Source organism: Rhinopithecus bieti, unplaced genomic scaffold (assembly GCF_001698545.2).
Source record: "Rhinopithecus bieti isolate Rb0 unplaced genomic scaffold, ASM169854v2 scaffold_11110, whole genome shotgun sequence".
NCBI lineage: Eukaryota > Metazoa > Chordata > Mammalia > Primates > Cercopithecidae > Rhinopithecus > Rhinopithecus bieti.
The window spans coordinates 661,655-678,196 of record NW_016806890.1 but is presented as its reverse complement, the minus strand read 5'-3'; the positions used below and the strand labels follow the sequence as shown (position 1 = coordinate 678,196).

Genomic DNA, 16,542 nt, shown 5'->3' with positions numbered 1-16,542 from the left:
AAAAAAAAAAAAAAAAAAAAAAAAAAAATCACTAAATCTTCTCCCACAAAGCAAAGTCCTGTAGTTAATAAATCCATTCCCAGTGGCGGAAGAGATCACAATGAAGCAGCGATAGTTGGTCAACCAAGTTTATAAAAGTTTGAGTTCTTGGCCAATGGATACTAAAGAAAACTGTCTTTTTCTGAGACCAAGTAGGAATGGGGCCTGGCTTCAGCCTATATTGACTAGATCATTCTTTCATGCATCCCCACTCACCACAAAACCCACGGTACTACCTCACTCAGGCCATAATATTTGAACCATGCCTTTTACTTAAATCTGGAAACTGGCCTTAGGAGATAACCAAGGTTTTTGAGTATCCCACATAGGTAAGGAATGCTGAGCCACTGATTTACACTGTTGTTGCAGCCAGCCAGATCACCAGGTTGCCCATTATTGAAGATAACCACTGTAACCAGATATGCTGACTGGCTACCCTTCACACTTGCCCAGCCCATCCTGCCTACCCTACCCCTGAAGTTAATTCCCACGCTTTGCCTGATTAAAAAAAAAAAAAGCCCTACTGGCTTCAGTCAGGGAATTCTCTTCCTCTCTTGTGCTGCCTGTCTTTTGTCCAGGTATAAGATAAACTCCAATAAAGACTTGTCTGGGGAAACTTTCAGCCTCATGCCAATTTCTGTGCATTAACAGCCCAAGAACCCAGAGTTGGTACCATTTCTAGCAACTGTTAGAAACTGTCATGCCTTTTAAGACTTTTGTGAATGGCTTGAATTTCTTATTTCCTGACTCCAGGGGGACCCTAGTTTCAACAGGCCTACTGTTTTTTTTGTTGTTGTTGTTGTTTTGTTTTCCTGACTCCAATGGGACCCTAGTTTCCAACAGGCCTACTGTTGATCCTTGACCCTGGGGCTCCTTTATTCTGGATGTAGTCTGTGAATGAGGCCTGTCATTTCCCTGGAGTTTCTTTCCATGGCCTTTATTTCTCCTCTTTTCAACGGGAATTTTGCAACCCCTACTCCATGGAAATGTCATACTAACTTTGGCTTGTCATTTGGCTCCTGCTGTCTTTTCTGGACACTCCAAGGTAAAGGCAGAGTTGGGTTTGAGACAGAGGTTAGGCATGACCACAGCTGAGAAAAGACGTTTCCTTCAGTCACAGTGCTCCTCCCCACGGCAGCTACCTCACCCCAACCCCCACAGGATAGTGTAGGGCATGCAGTAGGCAGGAGGAACACAGACTCTGACTGTCCCCATGCTGGTCCCAGTGGACTCTGTGGGCTCTGGCTGTGCCTGTGCTTGACCTTCACAGGCCTCTTCCCCTTTGAAACACAGCTGTGAGGAAGGAAGCCAGGAAGGACCCCTCTCACACAGTGGTGGTCTGTTTCTTCCATTACAAAATAAGCAGCAGAAAAAGTGAAGGCAGGTTCGTGAATGTGACACATTTCTCAAGAACTCAGATCTCACCAGGCATAGCCTGCAAGACCCAAGTCTGTTCTAACTTTGTCTGGCTGGGCTCTCTGATCCTCCTCCTCAATCATTGTCCACGATGTTCAGGCTCTGTCATTTCAAAAATACGGAGAGATAAAATCAGGAAGGCTGGAGCATGTGGGACAGTCACTAAATTGAGACCTTTCTGTTGTGTTAATATCAGCATCTGAGTCACAGCCCAGGTGCCTGGAAGTAGCATTTTCATACAGTCAGTGGGTTTCAAATACTTTAAGGCGAACCTTTTTTCTTTCCCTCTGTATTCACTACAGTCAGCATAATGATTGTGTTTGTTCCCTACTGGATCCATTTGTTTTATAAAGTGTCTGATAGGAATGTGAAGAACAAAATGATACATAATTCTTGTAGGATGTGGTGGTGCACACCTGTAGTACCAGCTACATCTTGGGTGGCTTAGGGAGGAGGATCATTTAAGGCCCAGATTTCAAAGTTGCAGTGAACTGTGATTGCACCACTGCACTGCAGCCTGGCTGACAAAGTGAGACTCCATCTCAAAAAACAAACAAAATGACATATAACTCTTCTATCACCACCAAGGAACTTCCTCAGTGAAGCTCCCAAGGACTACCCTTTATAGTCACATCCCCACTGTTCATACCCTCTGGCAACCACTGATTTGCCAGCTATCCTTATAATATTGTCATTTCATGAATGGTATGTAGAAGGAATCTACATTATATTGCTTTTTTAAACCATCCAAACCTTTTTTTTTTTTTTTTTTTTTTTTTTTAAGCATTTCAGCCCCAAAGACCCTCCAGCTAGTTTTCTTTCTCCCTTCCTTTATAGCCAGGTATACTTTTTGTGGTTGTTGTTTCGGCACACCTAATAGCTTATTAGTTTTCTTCCTACATTTTCAGTCCTTTTTTGTTTGCTTTGTAGATGGATCCTTCCTCTATCTCACCATTAAATATTGTAGCTCCTCAAGGCTCAGTTCTGCAACCTCTTCATTTGACACTTTTTCCCTAGAGAGTCTCCTTCATACTCTTGGCTTCAATTATCTCCTGAGCACAAATGACTCTCAAACACATATATGAGTAGACCTTGAGCCACAAAGTTGTATTTGTATAGCTAACTACCTTTTGTACATATGTATTTGGATGTCTTAAAGACACCTGAAACTTAGCATATCCAAAATTCAGCTCAGTGCATCTCACTCATTCTCATCCTTCAAATGTACTTCATGACAACCTGTTATCTTCAACAACTCCCTTTCTCTCCCTACCCTATAGCTAAGTCAAATCCATTAATCTTACCTCTTAAGTCTCTCTCACCACCATCCTCCCTGTCACCCTAATCTAAGCCATCCCCATAGCCCTCTGGGCCACTGCCATAGAGCCCTAACTGGTCACCCTAAATTCACTCTTTCTCTAATTTGTTCTTTCCATGATGACCAAGAATAACATAGTTACTTAATTTTAAATTTTTGTGAGTACATAGATGTGTGTAACTGTGGAGTATATGAGATGTTTTAACACAGGCACGCAATGTTTAATAATCACATCATGGAGAATGAGGCACAATAACATAGATTAAATGGAAATTTAAAATAATTCCACCCTATCAACCTTTTTTTTTTCACTTGTCTCCTGTCACTGTTCCTAGGAGAAAGAGCAAAATCCCTAACATGCCTAGGAGGTGATGCATATATAATGACCCCTATGCACTTCTTCCAGCTTATTTTGTACTATGTTCTTCCTCCTAATGACATCTGGCCTTCTTTAATTTCCTCAGTGTACAACTCTTTGCTCAGAATATTCTCTTTTGATCCCTTCCTCACAGATTTAACTCTCCTTATTGTTATGGGAAGTCAGGGACCCTAAACGAAGGGACTGGCTGGAGCTGCGGCAGAGGAACATAAATTGTGAAGATTTATGAACATTTATCAGTTCCCAAATAATACTTTTATAATTTCTTATGCCTGTCTTTACTTTAATCTCTTAATCCTGTTATCTTCATAAACTGAGGATGTACGTCACCTCAGGACCTCTGTAATAATTGTGTTAACTGTACAAATTGACGTGTGTTTGAACAATATGAAATCAATATACCTTTAAAAAGAACAGAATAATAAATAATAGTGATTTTTATGGAACAAGGGAAGACAACCATAAGGTCTGACTGCCTGCGGGGTCAGGCAAAAGAGCCATATTTTCTTCTTGCAGAGAGCCTATAAATGAATGTGCAAGTAGGAAAGATATTGCTAAATTCTTTTCCTAGCAAGGAATATTAATATTAATACCCTGGGAAAATAATGTGTTCCTGGCGGGAAGTCTATAAACAGCTGCTCTGGGAATGTCTGTCTTGTGCAGTTGAGATAAAGACTGAAATATGCCCTGGTCTCCTGCAGAACCCTCAGGCTTACTAGAGTTGGAAAAATTCCACCCTGGTAAATTTGTGATCAGACCAGTTCTCTGCTCTCAAACCCTGTTTTCTGTTGTTTAAGATGTTTATCAAGACAATACTACTGAACATAGACCCTTATCAGTGGTTCTGCTCTTGTCCTTTGCCCTGTGATCTTTACTGGACCCTTATCAGTGGTTCTGTTTTTGCCCTTTGCCCTGTTCCCCTCAGAAGTACTTGATCTTTGTTGGACCCTTATCAGTGGTTCTGCTTTTTGCTCTTTGAAGCCTGTGATCTGTGTACCTACTCTCTGTTCTTACACTCCCTCCCCTTTTGAAACCCTCCATAAAAACTTGCTGGTCTGAGACTCAGGTGGGCATCATGGTCCTACCAATATGTGATGTCACCCCTGGCGGCCAAGCTGTAAAATTTCTCTCTCTGTACTGTCTCTTTATTTCTCAGCCGGCTGATGCTTATGGAAAATAGAAAGAAACTATGTTGAAATATTGGGGGCAGGTTTCCCCAATACCTTATACTTTAGGTCTCAGTTCAATCAGTAGCCCCACTGGGAATTCCCTGACTCCCCATATAAGGTCAAATCCCACTGTGATACAGCCTCACAGCACTATGTCTTTTTCTTTCACGTCACTTATCAAACTGATTTCTTTTTTTTTTTTTTTTTTTTGAGATGGAGTCTCGCTCTGTCCCCCAGGTTGTAGTGCAGTGGCGCAGTGTCAGCTCACTGCCACCTCCGCCTCCCAGGTTCATGCCATTCTCCTGCCTCAGCCTCCCAGCTACTGTTGAGTAGCTGGGACTACAGGTGCCTGCCACCATGCCTGGCTACATATATATATATATATTTTAATTTTTAGTAGAGACGGGGTTTCACCATGTTAGCCAGGATGGTCTCAATCTCCTGACCTCATGATCCACCCACCTCGGCCTCCCAAAGTGCTGGGATTACAGGCGTGAGCCACCACGCCTGGCCAATAATTTCATTTTTAATTATGAGGTTGGTTGATTAATATCTGTGTCCCCCAGAAAACTGTAAGCCATGCAGGGGAAGGAACCATGTTTGTGTTAGGGTTCTGTTGCAACCCCACAGCCTAGCACACACGAGGATTTCAACAAATATTTGTGGAGAGAATAAATCAGCATTGAAACTAATGGCCCACAACAGCCATTCTTACAACCCTTTTTATAAACCTGAGATTTAAACATGTCACCATTCCTAAAATATCTTTAGAACGGCTTTATATTTACTTGAGAACTAGAACTTAGCAAAGTGTTATAATAGTATGTGTTTAATTAAATATACTACAGAAAGCACCCCCCTTTATGACTAGGTAGTGGTCTAAATGTTTATTTTATACTGCACTTGATATTTTCCCATAAAAACAAGTTACAAATGGCAAGTAAGTTCTAACAAGCCCACAAAAATCTTACTTACCCCATGAAGTAGTTGACATTGTATTGATTGGAGCTTTAAGACTGACTGCACTTTTGATCCATGAATTCACTGTACCATTTAGTCCACAGCACCCCTCAAGTTCAAACCCTGAATCTTCCATGCCCTTTCAGCCCCAATCCTTTAGTATCTCTCTGGATCCCAAAGCTTTCTGAGACCTGAGCAAAGCAGTAAGTAATGTCTTGACAAAAGGAAAGCTCCAAAAACAAGATCTGCTAGCAGCCAGAGAAAAAAATAAGGGAAGTATACAGAAAAGGCAGTGTTGCTGATAAGGGTGTTGGGTAAAGTGGACAGGGTTGCAGAGATGGCTCAAGTAGATAGAATATAAAGGGCAAGCAGGGTGCGATACAAGCAAGTTCTATATCCAAGTAACTGGGTGAATTGTAAATCAGGTGTTCCGAAGATGGCAAATACTATATATTCGAAAATTGTTTTAACATCATAAATCCTTCCCCATCCCCCAGCAAGAACTCTCAATTCTTATACCTAGTCACAGAAGATGAAAAGACAAACCATCAAAAATAAATATCCTAAATTCAGTAGAAAAACAATGCACACCATACCTTTGTTCCATTCCGAGTAGGCAGGGGCCAAACAGCACAAGAGCAGCTCCTCAGAGATAGCTGAAATGGAGTGAGGTTGAAATATTCTTTTAAATAATGTTTAAAACTTCTAGAAAGGCTGCAGCCCGAACAATTCAATTTGCTTGGTAACAAATTTAATCAGATTTTATTGTAGCCAGAAAACCTTTCCAAAAGCAATTACAAGAGCACAGCAGGCAAGAGCACAGCTGGTGAGTCAGACTTCTGGTGACATGAACACTTGGCCTGCTGATATGAATTTCAGTTGTCTTCATATATCTGCCAACCTTTCTATTACCCTTCCAGCTCCACCCATAGAGCCTAGCAAGTGGATGGTGCACTTTAGATAAACTCCGAATTCCCCACCAGCACAGGAGTATGAAGTGTGTGTGCGTGTGTATGTGTGTTCATACATATGTGTGCCTGAATGCACATGTATGTTTTGCAGACACATGAATGTGGTGTATGAGGAGAAAATATTAAGGATAACTTAATATATCACTCCCTAATTTTATGTGTCCTTCTGTGAATCATCCTGTCACAAAAACAGATTTTGGTTTTCTTTGTAATATAATAAGAATTGCTTTATTATAAAAGAAAAGACCTCTGTATAGTATTTCCCACTGGGGCGTACAGTTTAGGTCTGGCCTCTGTTCCTTCCTGATCCCTACCCTCCCCTGACTGTACTTCTGTCTTCTCAACCCTGAGGGCTCAGACTAGTGGCCCAAGTCTAAATCTCTTGAGACATCTGTATGCCTCTTGGTTTATTTTCCCCAGTTTGATAAACATCCTGTCTTGCCCAGTCACTGTTTCAGCTCTAGCAAGCAGGTGTTCTGTGGTTCTTTCAACAAACACAATACAGTGAAGAACTAGCTGGCATTGTGCCTGCCCATGTATTTTCAAAAACTCACCTTAAGTTCTCCCCACTTCACTAAAATCAATTCCTCCTTTTCCCACTGAGTGCGCTCTCTCCTGAATCCCTGGAGAATTCTGTGCCTCAAAATCTGCACTTAAAAAAAAAAAAAAAAAAAAAAAGACAGCAACACTAAATTATCTTTCATGTTAGTCTTGTCTCTCCAACTAGACTGTAAGTTTCCGAAGCACTGGCAATGTGACGTTGAACTTGTATTTGCCACAACATTTAAAATGGTATGTGGGAAACAACTGAACAAATTCTCAGGAAAGAGCAAGAGGACAGTTGTAACCACATCTATTCTAGTTGGAGAAATGTCTGGTAGTAGGATAAAGGAAGAAAAGACTGCTACGTGAAGCAATTCTTCTAAGTAACACCTGCCCTCAAAAGTATTCTTTTCCTCCCCAGATCAAGAAGGTCTCTCAAATTCTTCCTTCCCTAGTTCTAGACGACATCACATGACATTTTTTAAAGCGAGGTATAACTTACATACAGTGACATGCACTAATCTTGAATGTATAGCTCTATGACTTTTTTACACAGGTATACATTCATGTAACTACCTCCCACATCAAGATATAGAACGTTTCTAAGACTCCAGCTAACTCCTTCCCAGTCAACATCCACTCAATTGATAGCCACTCCTCTAATCTGTATCACCATAGACTGGTTATACCTACTCTTAAATTTTGTATAAATGGAATCATATGCTCTTTTGTATCTGGCCTTTCTCCTACCATTATGATTGTGGGATTTTCCATATTGTAAACATATTTCATGTTATGTGCATATTTTATTGCTGGAGACTGCATATTTATTGCATGTTAAATAAATTCTACATAAGTCTCACATAGGAAAAGAAAGCAGGAAACCACCAGAAAGAACTGAACCCTGACATGCACAATTGCTTAGGGAACCCACAGGAGTTGCCAATGTTGAGCAACATAGACCTCTGATTAGAAATAAAAGCCATCTATTTTCTCTTATACAAGAAACATTAGACACATGGGGAAAATTAGCTGCCAGAAATAATCACAAACTGAACAATTAGGGCAAAGATACCTTTCCGCAAGATAGATTTAGTAAAGAAAACAAGGAAGAATTTTCAGAGAAAGAAATTTAATGCATCACGGCATAAAAAGGGATTATAAAAGCAGGAACCTGAATTCTCTGAAGGAGAGAACAGGTGTGGTAACATCTTTTTGACTTAAATGTCAGATAGAAACAAAGAGAACTTTAGAATTCAGGTAAAGGGAGTTATGTCTGAAAACAGGAAGATAAGAAAGGCAGAGAACAGAGGCCCCTTTCTCTTTTTTGATTTCCAACTTTTAAGTTCAGGGGTACATGTGCAGGATATGCAGGTTTATTATATAGGTAAACATGTGCCATGGCAGGTTGCTGCACAGACATTCCCATCACCTAGGTATTAAGCCCTGCTAGCATCCATTAGTGACTCTTCCTTTCAACAGAGCAGGAGAGGAGCCCTGTTAGTAAGGTGGTAGGTGACAAATCCCTGGTAATAGGGCAGATGGAGGACTTTTTAAAACACATGAATGCGCTCTGGAGAGCAGTGACGCCACCCTTTTCACTACCTCAGACCTTTAGCAAAGTGTGCTGAAGAATGCCATCTGGGGAACACAAAGGAAAAAGATGTGTTCTATGTCTGCACCAGGACAAGTTATAAGAATAGACTATAAGAAGAGGTACAATTAGGAAATCGAGGACAAAGAAAATTGGACCTAGGTAGGGACCAAGTACAAAACATCTTGGAATTGAAAAGAAAAAAAAAATCAAAAACAAAGTTAGGGGAGGCATTAAATTTCCCATCAAGAATGGGATGAAGAGCCAGACATTTTATTTAAATCTCAAATGGAGGGGTAATTTTCAGGAAGGTGTCACATAAATGAAAAGGGGCAATGAGAGAACAAAAAGATTTTTCCAATAAAATCATGGGCGCCAAAACAAAAAAACAGTGGAGGCCTTAAGTAGCAGAATCATAAGCCAAAAACCAAACCTGGCATCTGTGAAACAGATAACCAATTTAAGGAATCTCCTAAAAGAGAAGTTATGAAAGAAAATTAAGAAATAGGAAGAATAATATATAACTTCTATGTAACAGAAATTCCAGAAAACAAATGAAGGAATGATCAAGAATAAGTTAACATTTTTCTCAATAGAAGAAAATCTAGATTTCATATTTAATGAATCTAAGGATTGTTGGGCAGGAATACTGAAAAAAGCCATATTACAGATAATCTGATGAAATTTATAAACGACAGAAAAGAATCCTACAAGAAATCCTACAAACTTCCAGACCACTCCCCCACCCTCCTCATACTCACTTCTCCCAACAAAAGACACCCCAACCCCTTCACCAAAATCAGGTGTCTGCCGAGGGCAAATAAACCAGTGGACATTGCCGTCTCATTTGGAAATGAATTTCCAGGAGCCCCAATGGGGTGATGTTTACAGAATTCTGAGGGAGAATTCTACGGCCAAATGGTGATTCAAGTGTGACTGTAAAATAAAGGCCTTTTCAGACTTGTAAGGACTCTGAACACACAATTTCCAACTGTGGTCTCAGAAATCAGTTCCACAGTATACTGGTCCTCTCAGCCTCAGAGTCTTTGGTGAATCTGCAGGTAACAGAGAGCTTCATCTCCCAAAGAGGTCCTCCAGCTTTCTCTGGTAAAGGTTTTAGATACTCTCGCCCACACAGCACACTTTTTTTCTAGACCTTGAAACAGCGTCCTAATAGAAATCTACCTGAGATAATGACGTCTTCTAGTAATTATCCTCTTTTTCTTCATCTGCCAAGTTTCTTTGTTTCCCTTATTCCTCCTCTCCACTTCTTAACTTTATTCCTCTATGACAATCCAGCTCCTCACCAATCCACTGGAACTGCTGTCAAGAAGGCCACCAGTGAATCCCAAAAAGCCGTTGTCAGCCCTTACCTTATTGGTGCTCCTTATCACACTCAGGACTGTGGCTACCTCGTTCTTGAAGCTTTCAGCTCTCCAGATTCTCCTGTGTCTCCAGAGCTCTTTTTGCTTTGTCTTTTTTTTTTTCTTCCTTTTCTTCTGCCTGACCTTAGCTATTGCTGTTTTCCAGGCATCCTTGACTCACCATTCTTCTCTTATTACAGAGACTATGTCTGTCTTACTCATTTGTTTCCAAAACCTCCTTGAGTCAAAAGAGGAATTTGCTGGAAGGGTCCGGAGAGATCTTGAAAAACCCAGCATAGAAACCTCAGCCCATCAGGCCTCGTGCAAGGCTGGAGCCTCAGGCTCTAATGTCAGCCCTAGAGAAAAACACAAAAAACACTTATCCTCCTTCTCTTCCTGTGTCTCCATGGTGTGGGAGAGGAGGGAAGATGAACTAACCTGAATGGCCACAGGCATTCACAGGGTCATATGCATGGTGGGCAGGGCCACTGAGCTGAATAGCATCTTCTACTTCTGTGTTCCACCCACGAGTGGGGGCAGTGAGGGGAGCAGGCCTGGAGTTTTTTAGGCTACTGGTGGGCCTCAGAATCTCCTCTGCAAGCACTTTAGAACATCCAAGTCTCAAAACAGAAATCCAGAATGGGCAGTAGAGGACCCCTCTGAAGCCTCTAAGTCATGTACTCTCTGTCTTTTATCAAAGAAGGCTACCCTGGGATTTTTAAGATATTGTGCTGATGAACAAAAATCATTCTTCCCACCCATTCGCCACTGAGTCTTTATGTGGGTGCCGGCCTTAATTGCTAGAACCTAGAGAACTTTCTCCCTAAGTCGCCTTAGTGAAACCTGAATTCATTCTAGGACCGCGCTGGATTTTGGAAGGCAAGCACTGTACTATCTTCTTTTTGTTGCTCACATCTGACCAAGAGCCTAGATCAGTGGTACACAGTAAATGTTTAATAAATGTTGATTAGCAAACAAAATCTTAGCATATTCATTTCTTGGAAGTATTAACTAGTTTGCTTTTGTAACACCTTTTAATCCAGCTTTCCTTTGCCATTTCGCCTTCCTGAAAACATTCAAAGGCCATTTCTGTCTCATTTTCTCATTCCTGGAAGAATATCACCAAAGTATCAGGCAGTTTTAAGTCTTTTCAAATTTCATAGAAATAAGTACAGAATAATTTTACCAACCAATATTAATGGCAGTGCAGGAGAAAATATGAATGCAACATAATTGTTTCATTGAATTTCTTAATTTTATGTCTGTGCTAAATTTAACAGCAACTGAATGGGGAAAGATTACAGTCCATCTCAAAAAAAAAAATCTTCTGCATCATGATATTCAAATAATGCATTCTAGTGTAGTCAGCCCCTTCCTGGACATCTCAGCTCCATCTGGCACAGTTGATGAAGTCCTCCTTTTAAAAACCCTCTCCCCTGGGCTTCATGAAACCATTCCTGACCCTTCTTCTTCCCTCATTCCCCAAATTCCACAAAACACTAAACCCTTTCCCCTTGAAGCAGATGCACTGCCCTAGTCCAAGCCCACACATAGCTCTCATCTGAACCACAGCAGGAATGTCCCAACTGAATTTCCTGTGTCTCTTCTCACCACCCTGCCTCCAGCCCACTTGCCACATCACAGCCAAATGGGCTTTATTTAAAATATCAGATTTGATCATATCTTTCTTTATACTCTTAATGATTTCCAACTTCTATGAGGATAAAGTTCAAAATCTTTAGTATGGCCTGCCATAAGCATCCTGGTCTGATTTGTGCTTACCGCTATGGACTGACATCAAATCACCCTCCCCAGCCCTCTCTCCATTCTGGCCAGTGTGACCTTCTTATAGTAAAAAAAAAAAATATTCCACGGACTTTCTCATTTCAGCTGTTCTCTCAGCTTGGAGTGGTTCCCCCCTCCTCATCTTTGCCTGGACAACTCCTACTCACTACTCAGATTTCAACTTAAATGCCACTTCATCTAGAAATCTGATTCCCAAGGAATTGGTTAAAGCCCAATATGATCCTACAGCTTGTATAGCACTGTAGTTCTTCTTAACAGTCAGCACACCAATTATTACTTATCCAATGTTTATCTTTACCCCTAGACATGACTGAATGAGAGCAGGGACCATGCCTGTCTTGTTCATTGCAATGTCCCCAACACCTGGCATGGGGCATATTTTTAATGAATGAAGAAATGAATTAATACACTGAATGCATTAAGAATAATCAAGAGGGACACCTAAGCCAGTCTATAACAAGAAAATGAAGGCTTAGCATTTTCCAAATCTATAATACTATGATTTCTGGAGGAAGAATGATAGAAAGAGCCAGATGCTTGTAAAGGACAGGTATATTTACAGAAATGACAAAGGTGGGTCAAAGGGTTTTTAAAGAATGATTGTTATTCTAAAGTGCTATAAAATACAGCAGGATCTAGGGTGTGAACAAAATCTAACAACTCTGGCCAGTAGCATGTTATAAGAGAACATACATTATATTAGATGAATTTATGTTGCTTATGTTTAGCTAAGTAAAGGATACTTAAACAATTGCTTCTAGAATAAGTCATCCGGAATTAGCTCATGGCCATACAACCCAGACCTGAAAGAATCAAGGCCTTATATACACAAGAATTTGACATTAAAAAAAAAAAAAAAAAAAGCAGCAGCAATCCATAAAAAAATGTTAAATCATAAATGTCTACAGCAGTAAGGAACCTTATATTATCCAGCTCAACCCCGCCACACCTCCTGTCATCCCCACCCCAGGGGTGTGTAATATGGGAAGCTGAGGCCCTAGGAGGTTAAGTCACTTTCCTCGGGTTACATGTCTACTTTGTGGCTAAACTGGTCGTAGAAATGGGGTCAGCTGGGCACAGTACAGTGGCTCACGCCTGTAATCCTAGCACTTGGGAGGCTGAGGCGGGCAGATCACGAGGTCAGGAGTTTGAGACCAGCCTGGCCAATGTGGTGAAACCCGTCTCTACTAAAAATACAAAAATTAGCCAGGTGTGGTGGGGTGCACCTGTAGTCCCAGCTACTTGAGAGGCTGAGGCAGAAAAATCACTTGAACCTGGGAGGCAGAGGTTGAGCGGAGATCTCACCACTGCACTCTTGGGTGCACAGCTTGGGTGACAGAGTGAGATTCCATCACAAAAAAAAAAAAGAAAGAAACCAGGTCTCTATTTCAATGCCTCCTAATTATCTGTGACTCTTTTTTCTTTTTTTTATACTTTAAGTTCTGGAGTACATGCGCACAATATCTGTGACTTTTGATTCTGTAAACTTCAATGAGACTACTCCAAACCACGGCCTGAGGTGGTTTTCTGAAAACCCTCGCCTTCCTCCAGTCTTGATACTGATTCACTACATAGCATATCCTGTGTGAAGAGAAGCCTGTGGCTGCTGCTAACCTCAACACCTCCCCACGACCACCCACACTGCTGAGAGGCTTAGGAGTTCATAATGGCAGAAGTCAAACACTTTGAGTAACTCCTTGAAATGATATCCTGTTCTGTGGCATTAAGTAACATTGTTCTCATCTGTCCTTTGTGATTTCTCAATCTCCTTGCTGTCGTATTTGGGAAATATAAATATTTGGGAATAAACAAAGAATATAAATAAATGTTTGGGAAACTTCTCGTGTTATAGAACATTATAGAAAATATACATATTTGTTTTCATCTGTCTGTCTATCTATCTATCTATCTATCTATCTATCTATCTATCTATCTTCTGCATCATGATATTCAAATAATGCATTTTAGTCAGCCCCTTCCCGGAAATCTGAGCTCCATCTGGCACAGTCGATGATGTTCTCCTTCACAGTTCCTGGTTCATAACTCCCACATCTCTTGTTACAGTCTTTTGTTATAATGCTGGGTGTGTTAGGTGTCAGAGGCAGGCCTCAGGAAATAATCTCTCTCCTGCATTCCTTTTACCTGACCCAAGGCAGGATTCTAATGTTCCCTGTCTTTCTGATTGTGGGTCTTAAGAGTCTCCCCAATGAGGGTCTCACCTCGTATCCTGGGGGAAGGAATGCTGATGTCATGAAGTTTCCATAAAAATCCAAGAGAACTGGGTTCAGGGAGCTTCCAGATAGCTGAACACATGAAGGCTCCTGGAGGGTGGAGCCCAGGGAGGGCATGGAACTCTGCATCCCTTCTCCTATGCCTCTCCCTACATGTTTCTTCATCTGTATTCTTAGTAATATTCCTTATAATAAACAAGTAAATGTAAGTGTTTCCCTGAATTCTGTGAGCTGCTCCAGAAAATTAATCAAACCCAAAGAGGGAATTCCTGGGAACCTTAACTTCAAGCTAGTTGGTCAGAAGTTTCAGAGGCCCAGACTTGCAACTGGTATAGAAGAGACAATCTTGGGGACTGCGACCCAACCCATGGGGTCTGATGCCATCTCTAGGTAGATAGTGTAAGAATCGAATTGGAGGACCTTCGGCTGGTGTCCACTGCTTAAAGCGTGGCAACCAACCCCCAACATATTTGGTCATAGAAGTCTTCTGTGTTGATTGTTGTGGTGTGAGAGTGAAGACACAGTTAGAGAGAGTTTCTCCCTACACAGCCACTGATCGCACACTTTAGAATGGCTAAGGTGATGAAGTTTGTGTTACGTACATTTTATGGCAATAAAAAATAATTACTCAACAACTTCCAGCTCCAGCCATGATGGAAAGCCCCATTCCTCCTAGATCCTCTCTCTTACAATTTAAAAACATAAAACAAATAAATTAAGATTGAATCCTGAAACATGTTCAAGTAACCCACAGGAAGGTACAAAAAAGAGAGGCAGAGGAACAGGAAATAGAGGAAACAAAAAGAAAAATTAGGGGGGCAGATATGTCCTAACATATCAACAATTCCCTTAAAAGTAAGTGGTCTAAATATACGAATTAAAAGACAGAAATTTGCAGAGGGGATAAAAATAAAAACATGTTCCAGCAATATGCTATCTATAGGAAATTCACTTCAACTTCAATTACACAGGTGGATTGAAAGCAAAAGAAAGGGGAAAAGATACACCATGCATTCATTAAACAAAAAAGAGCAAGTCTTGGCTATATTAATATCAATGCAATTAGTAATCCTTGTTTTTAAACCACAATTTTAAAATTTCACTAGAAACAGCCTTGAAGAGCCTCTGTGTTTCAAGAATGCTGACATCTGCCAAAGGCTTTGCAGCCCTGTCTCAGACTGGCTCAGTCTACCTAAGGCCAAGTCATGCAGATTTGTCTCCCATTAGATGTGAAGAAACAAAGTGAAAGTCTCCCTTAACCTGCTCTTCTGCCCTCCCTACAAACCAATTAAAATAACATTGAGTCATTTTTCTACCTTTGTACTGACAGAATTTTAACGATGAATAATGTGTGAGGACTTTGAAAAAAGTGTATGCTCATAATACTGATAGGAACATAAATTGATAGAGTGTTTTTAGCAATTTGACAGTATCTATATACAGATGCTGCTTGACTTACAATAGGTTGTGTTCTGATAAAACTATTGTAAGTTGAAAATAATCTTAAGTCAAAAATGCATTTAATACACCTAACCTACTGAACATCATAGCTTAGCCTAGCTTTAACATGCTCAGAACAACTCTACTAGCTTACAGTTAGGCAAAATCATCTAATTTAAAATCTATTTTATAATAAATGTTGAATATATGAGGTAAGAGTATCATGCTACTTATCACTAGTTCTGGAAAAAGACCAAAATTCAAATTCAAAGCACAGGTTCTATTAAATATGCATCACTTTCACGTCATTGTATAAAGTTGAAAAATAATAAGTTGAACCATTGTAAGTCAGGACCATCTGTAATCTATATAATAACTTTTAAATGTGAATATCCTTTGACTCACCAATTCTACTTCTATTCTAGTATAATTTTTCTAAAGAAATGCTTTGGCATTTATACAAAAAGATGTCCATTGCAACAAAATATTGGTAACATCAACAGAGGAATGAGCAAATACATTATGGTACATTCTTCTGTGGAATACTATGCAGCAGTTAAAAAGAAAGAAGTAAATTTATACGTACTAAAATGTTAAAGTAAACAAAATGAAAACCAGGCCTGAAGAATCCTTGAGCAGACAAAATTGGTTATGCCTCATCCTAACCTTGCTTGATTTACAAGCATAAGGGAAACTTGAGTTATATTTTATAAATGCTCAACCAATCTGAGGCAGCCAATAAACTGATATAACTAGGGGCTTTCCAAAGGGATAGACCAAATAAGGCTATCTGTAGGTTTAACTGTAACCAATCAAATATTTTATTTGCTTTACTTCTGTGTTCACCCTATAAAAGCTGCCCTCTTGTGTTCCCTCCATGTAGCTCCTAAGCCACTTCTGGTTTGGAGCTGTCCCATTCATGAATCATTGTTTCCTCAGATAAACTCTAAAATTTTATTGTGCCTCAGTTCACTTTATAACAAACATAAGTAGGGCTTTAGAACACATTTTTATTGATTTATACTATTTCACTTGTGGTGTATAAAAAATTCCTACTTATAATAATGGTTTAGAATTTCAAATTTATTAGTGCTATAAAATTGCTACACTATTGCTAGTAGTGATATATTATTTTGCTTATCAGCACATGACACCTGGAATAGATTGATTATATTTGAATGCCCAGAGCATCTTAGAGTCTAGTACATTATATTTACTCAAAAATTGTTTAATTAATTAATTGATGAAACAGGCTAGCAATTCCAAACTTCCTTCCAACTCCAGTTCTTCAATTCTAACTGGAAAAAAACTG

The 16,542-nt window shown here is 40.0% G+C and overlaps 1 protein-coding gene across 1 annotated transcript in view; it reads right to left on the bottom strand.

Annotated features, from left to right (window-relative positions):
* Positions 1–6,158, bottom strand: part of LOC108533655 (cytidine monophosphate-N-acetylneuraminic acid hydroxylase) — a 78,433-nt gene extending 72,275 nt beyond the window's left edge. Inside the window, exon 1 of the mRNA XM_017878514.1 lies at positions 5,878–6,158. Within this exon, the coding sequence (XP_017734003.1) occupies positions 5,878–5,888 (11 nt within the window). The 5' untranslated portion in view covers positions 5,889–6,158. The remainder of the gene's footprint in view (positions 1–5,877) is intronic.
* Between the last annotated feature and the right edge of the window lie 10,384 nt (positions 6,159–16,542).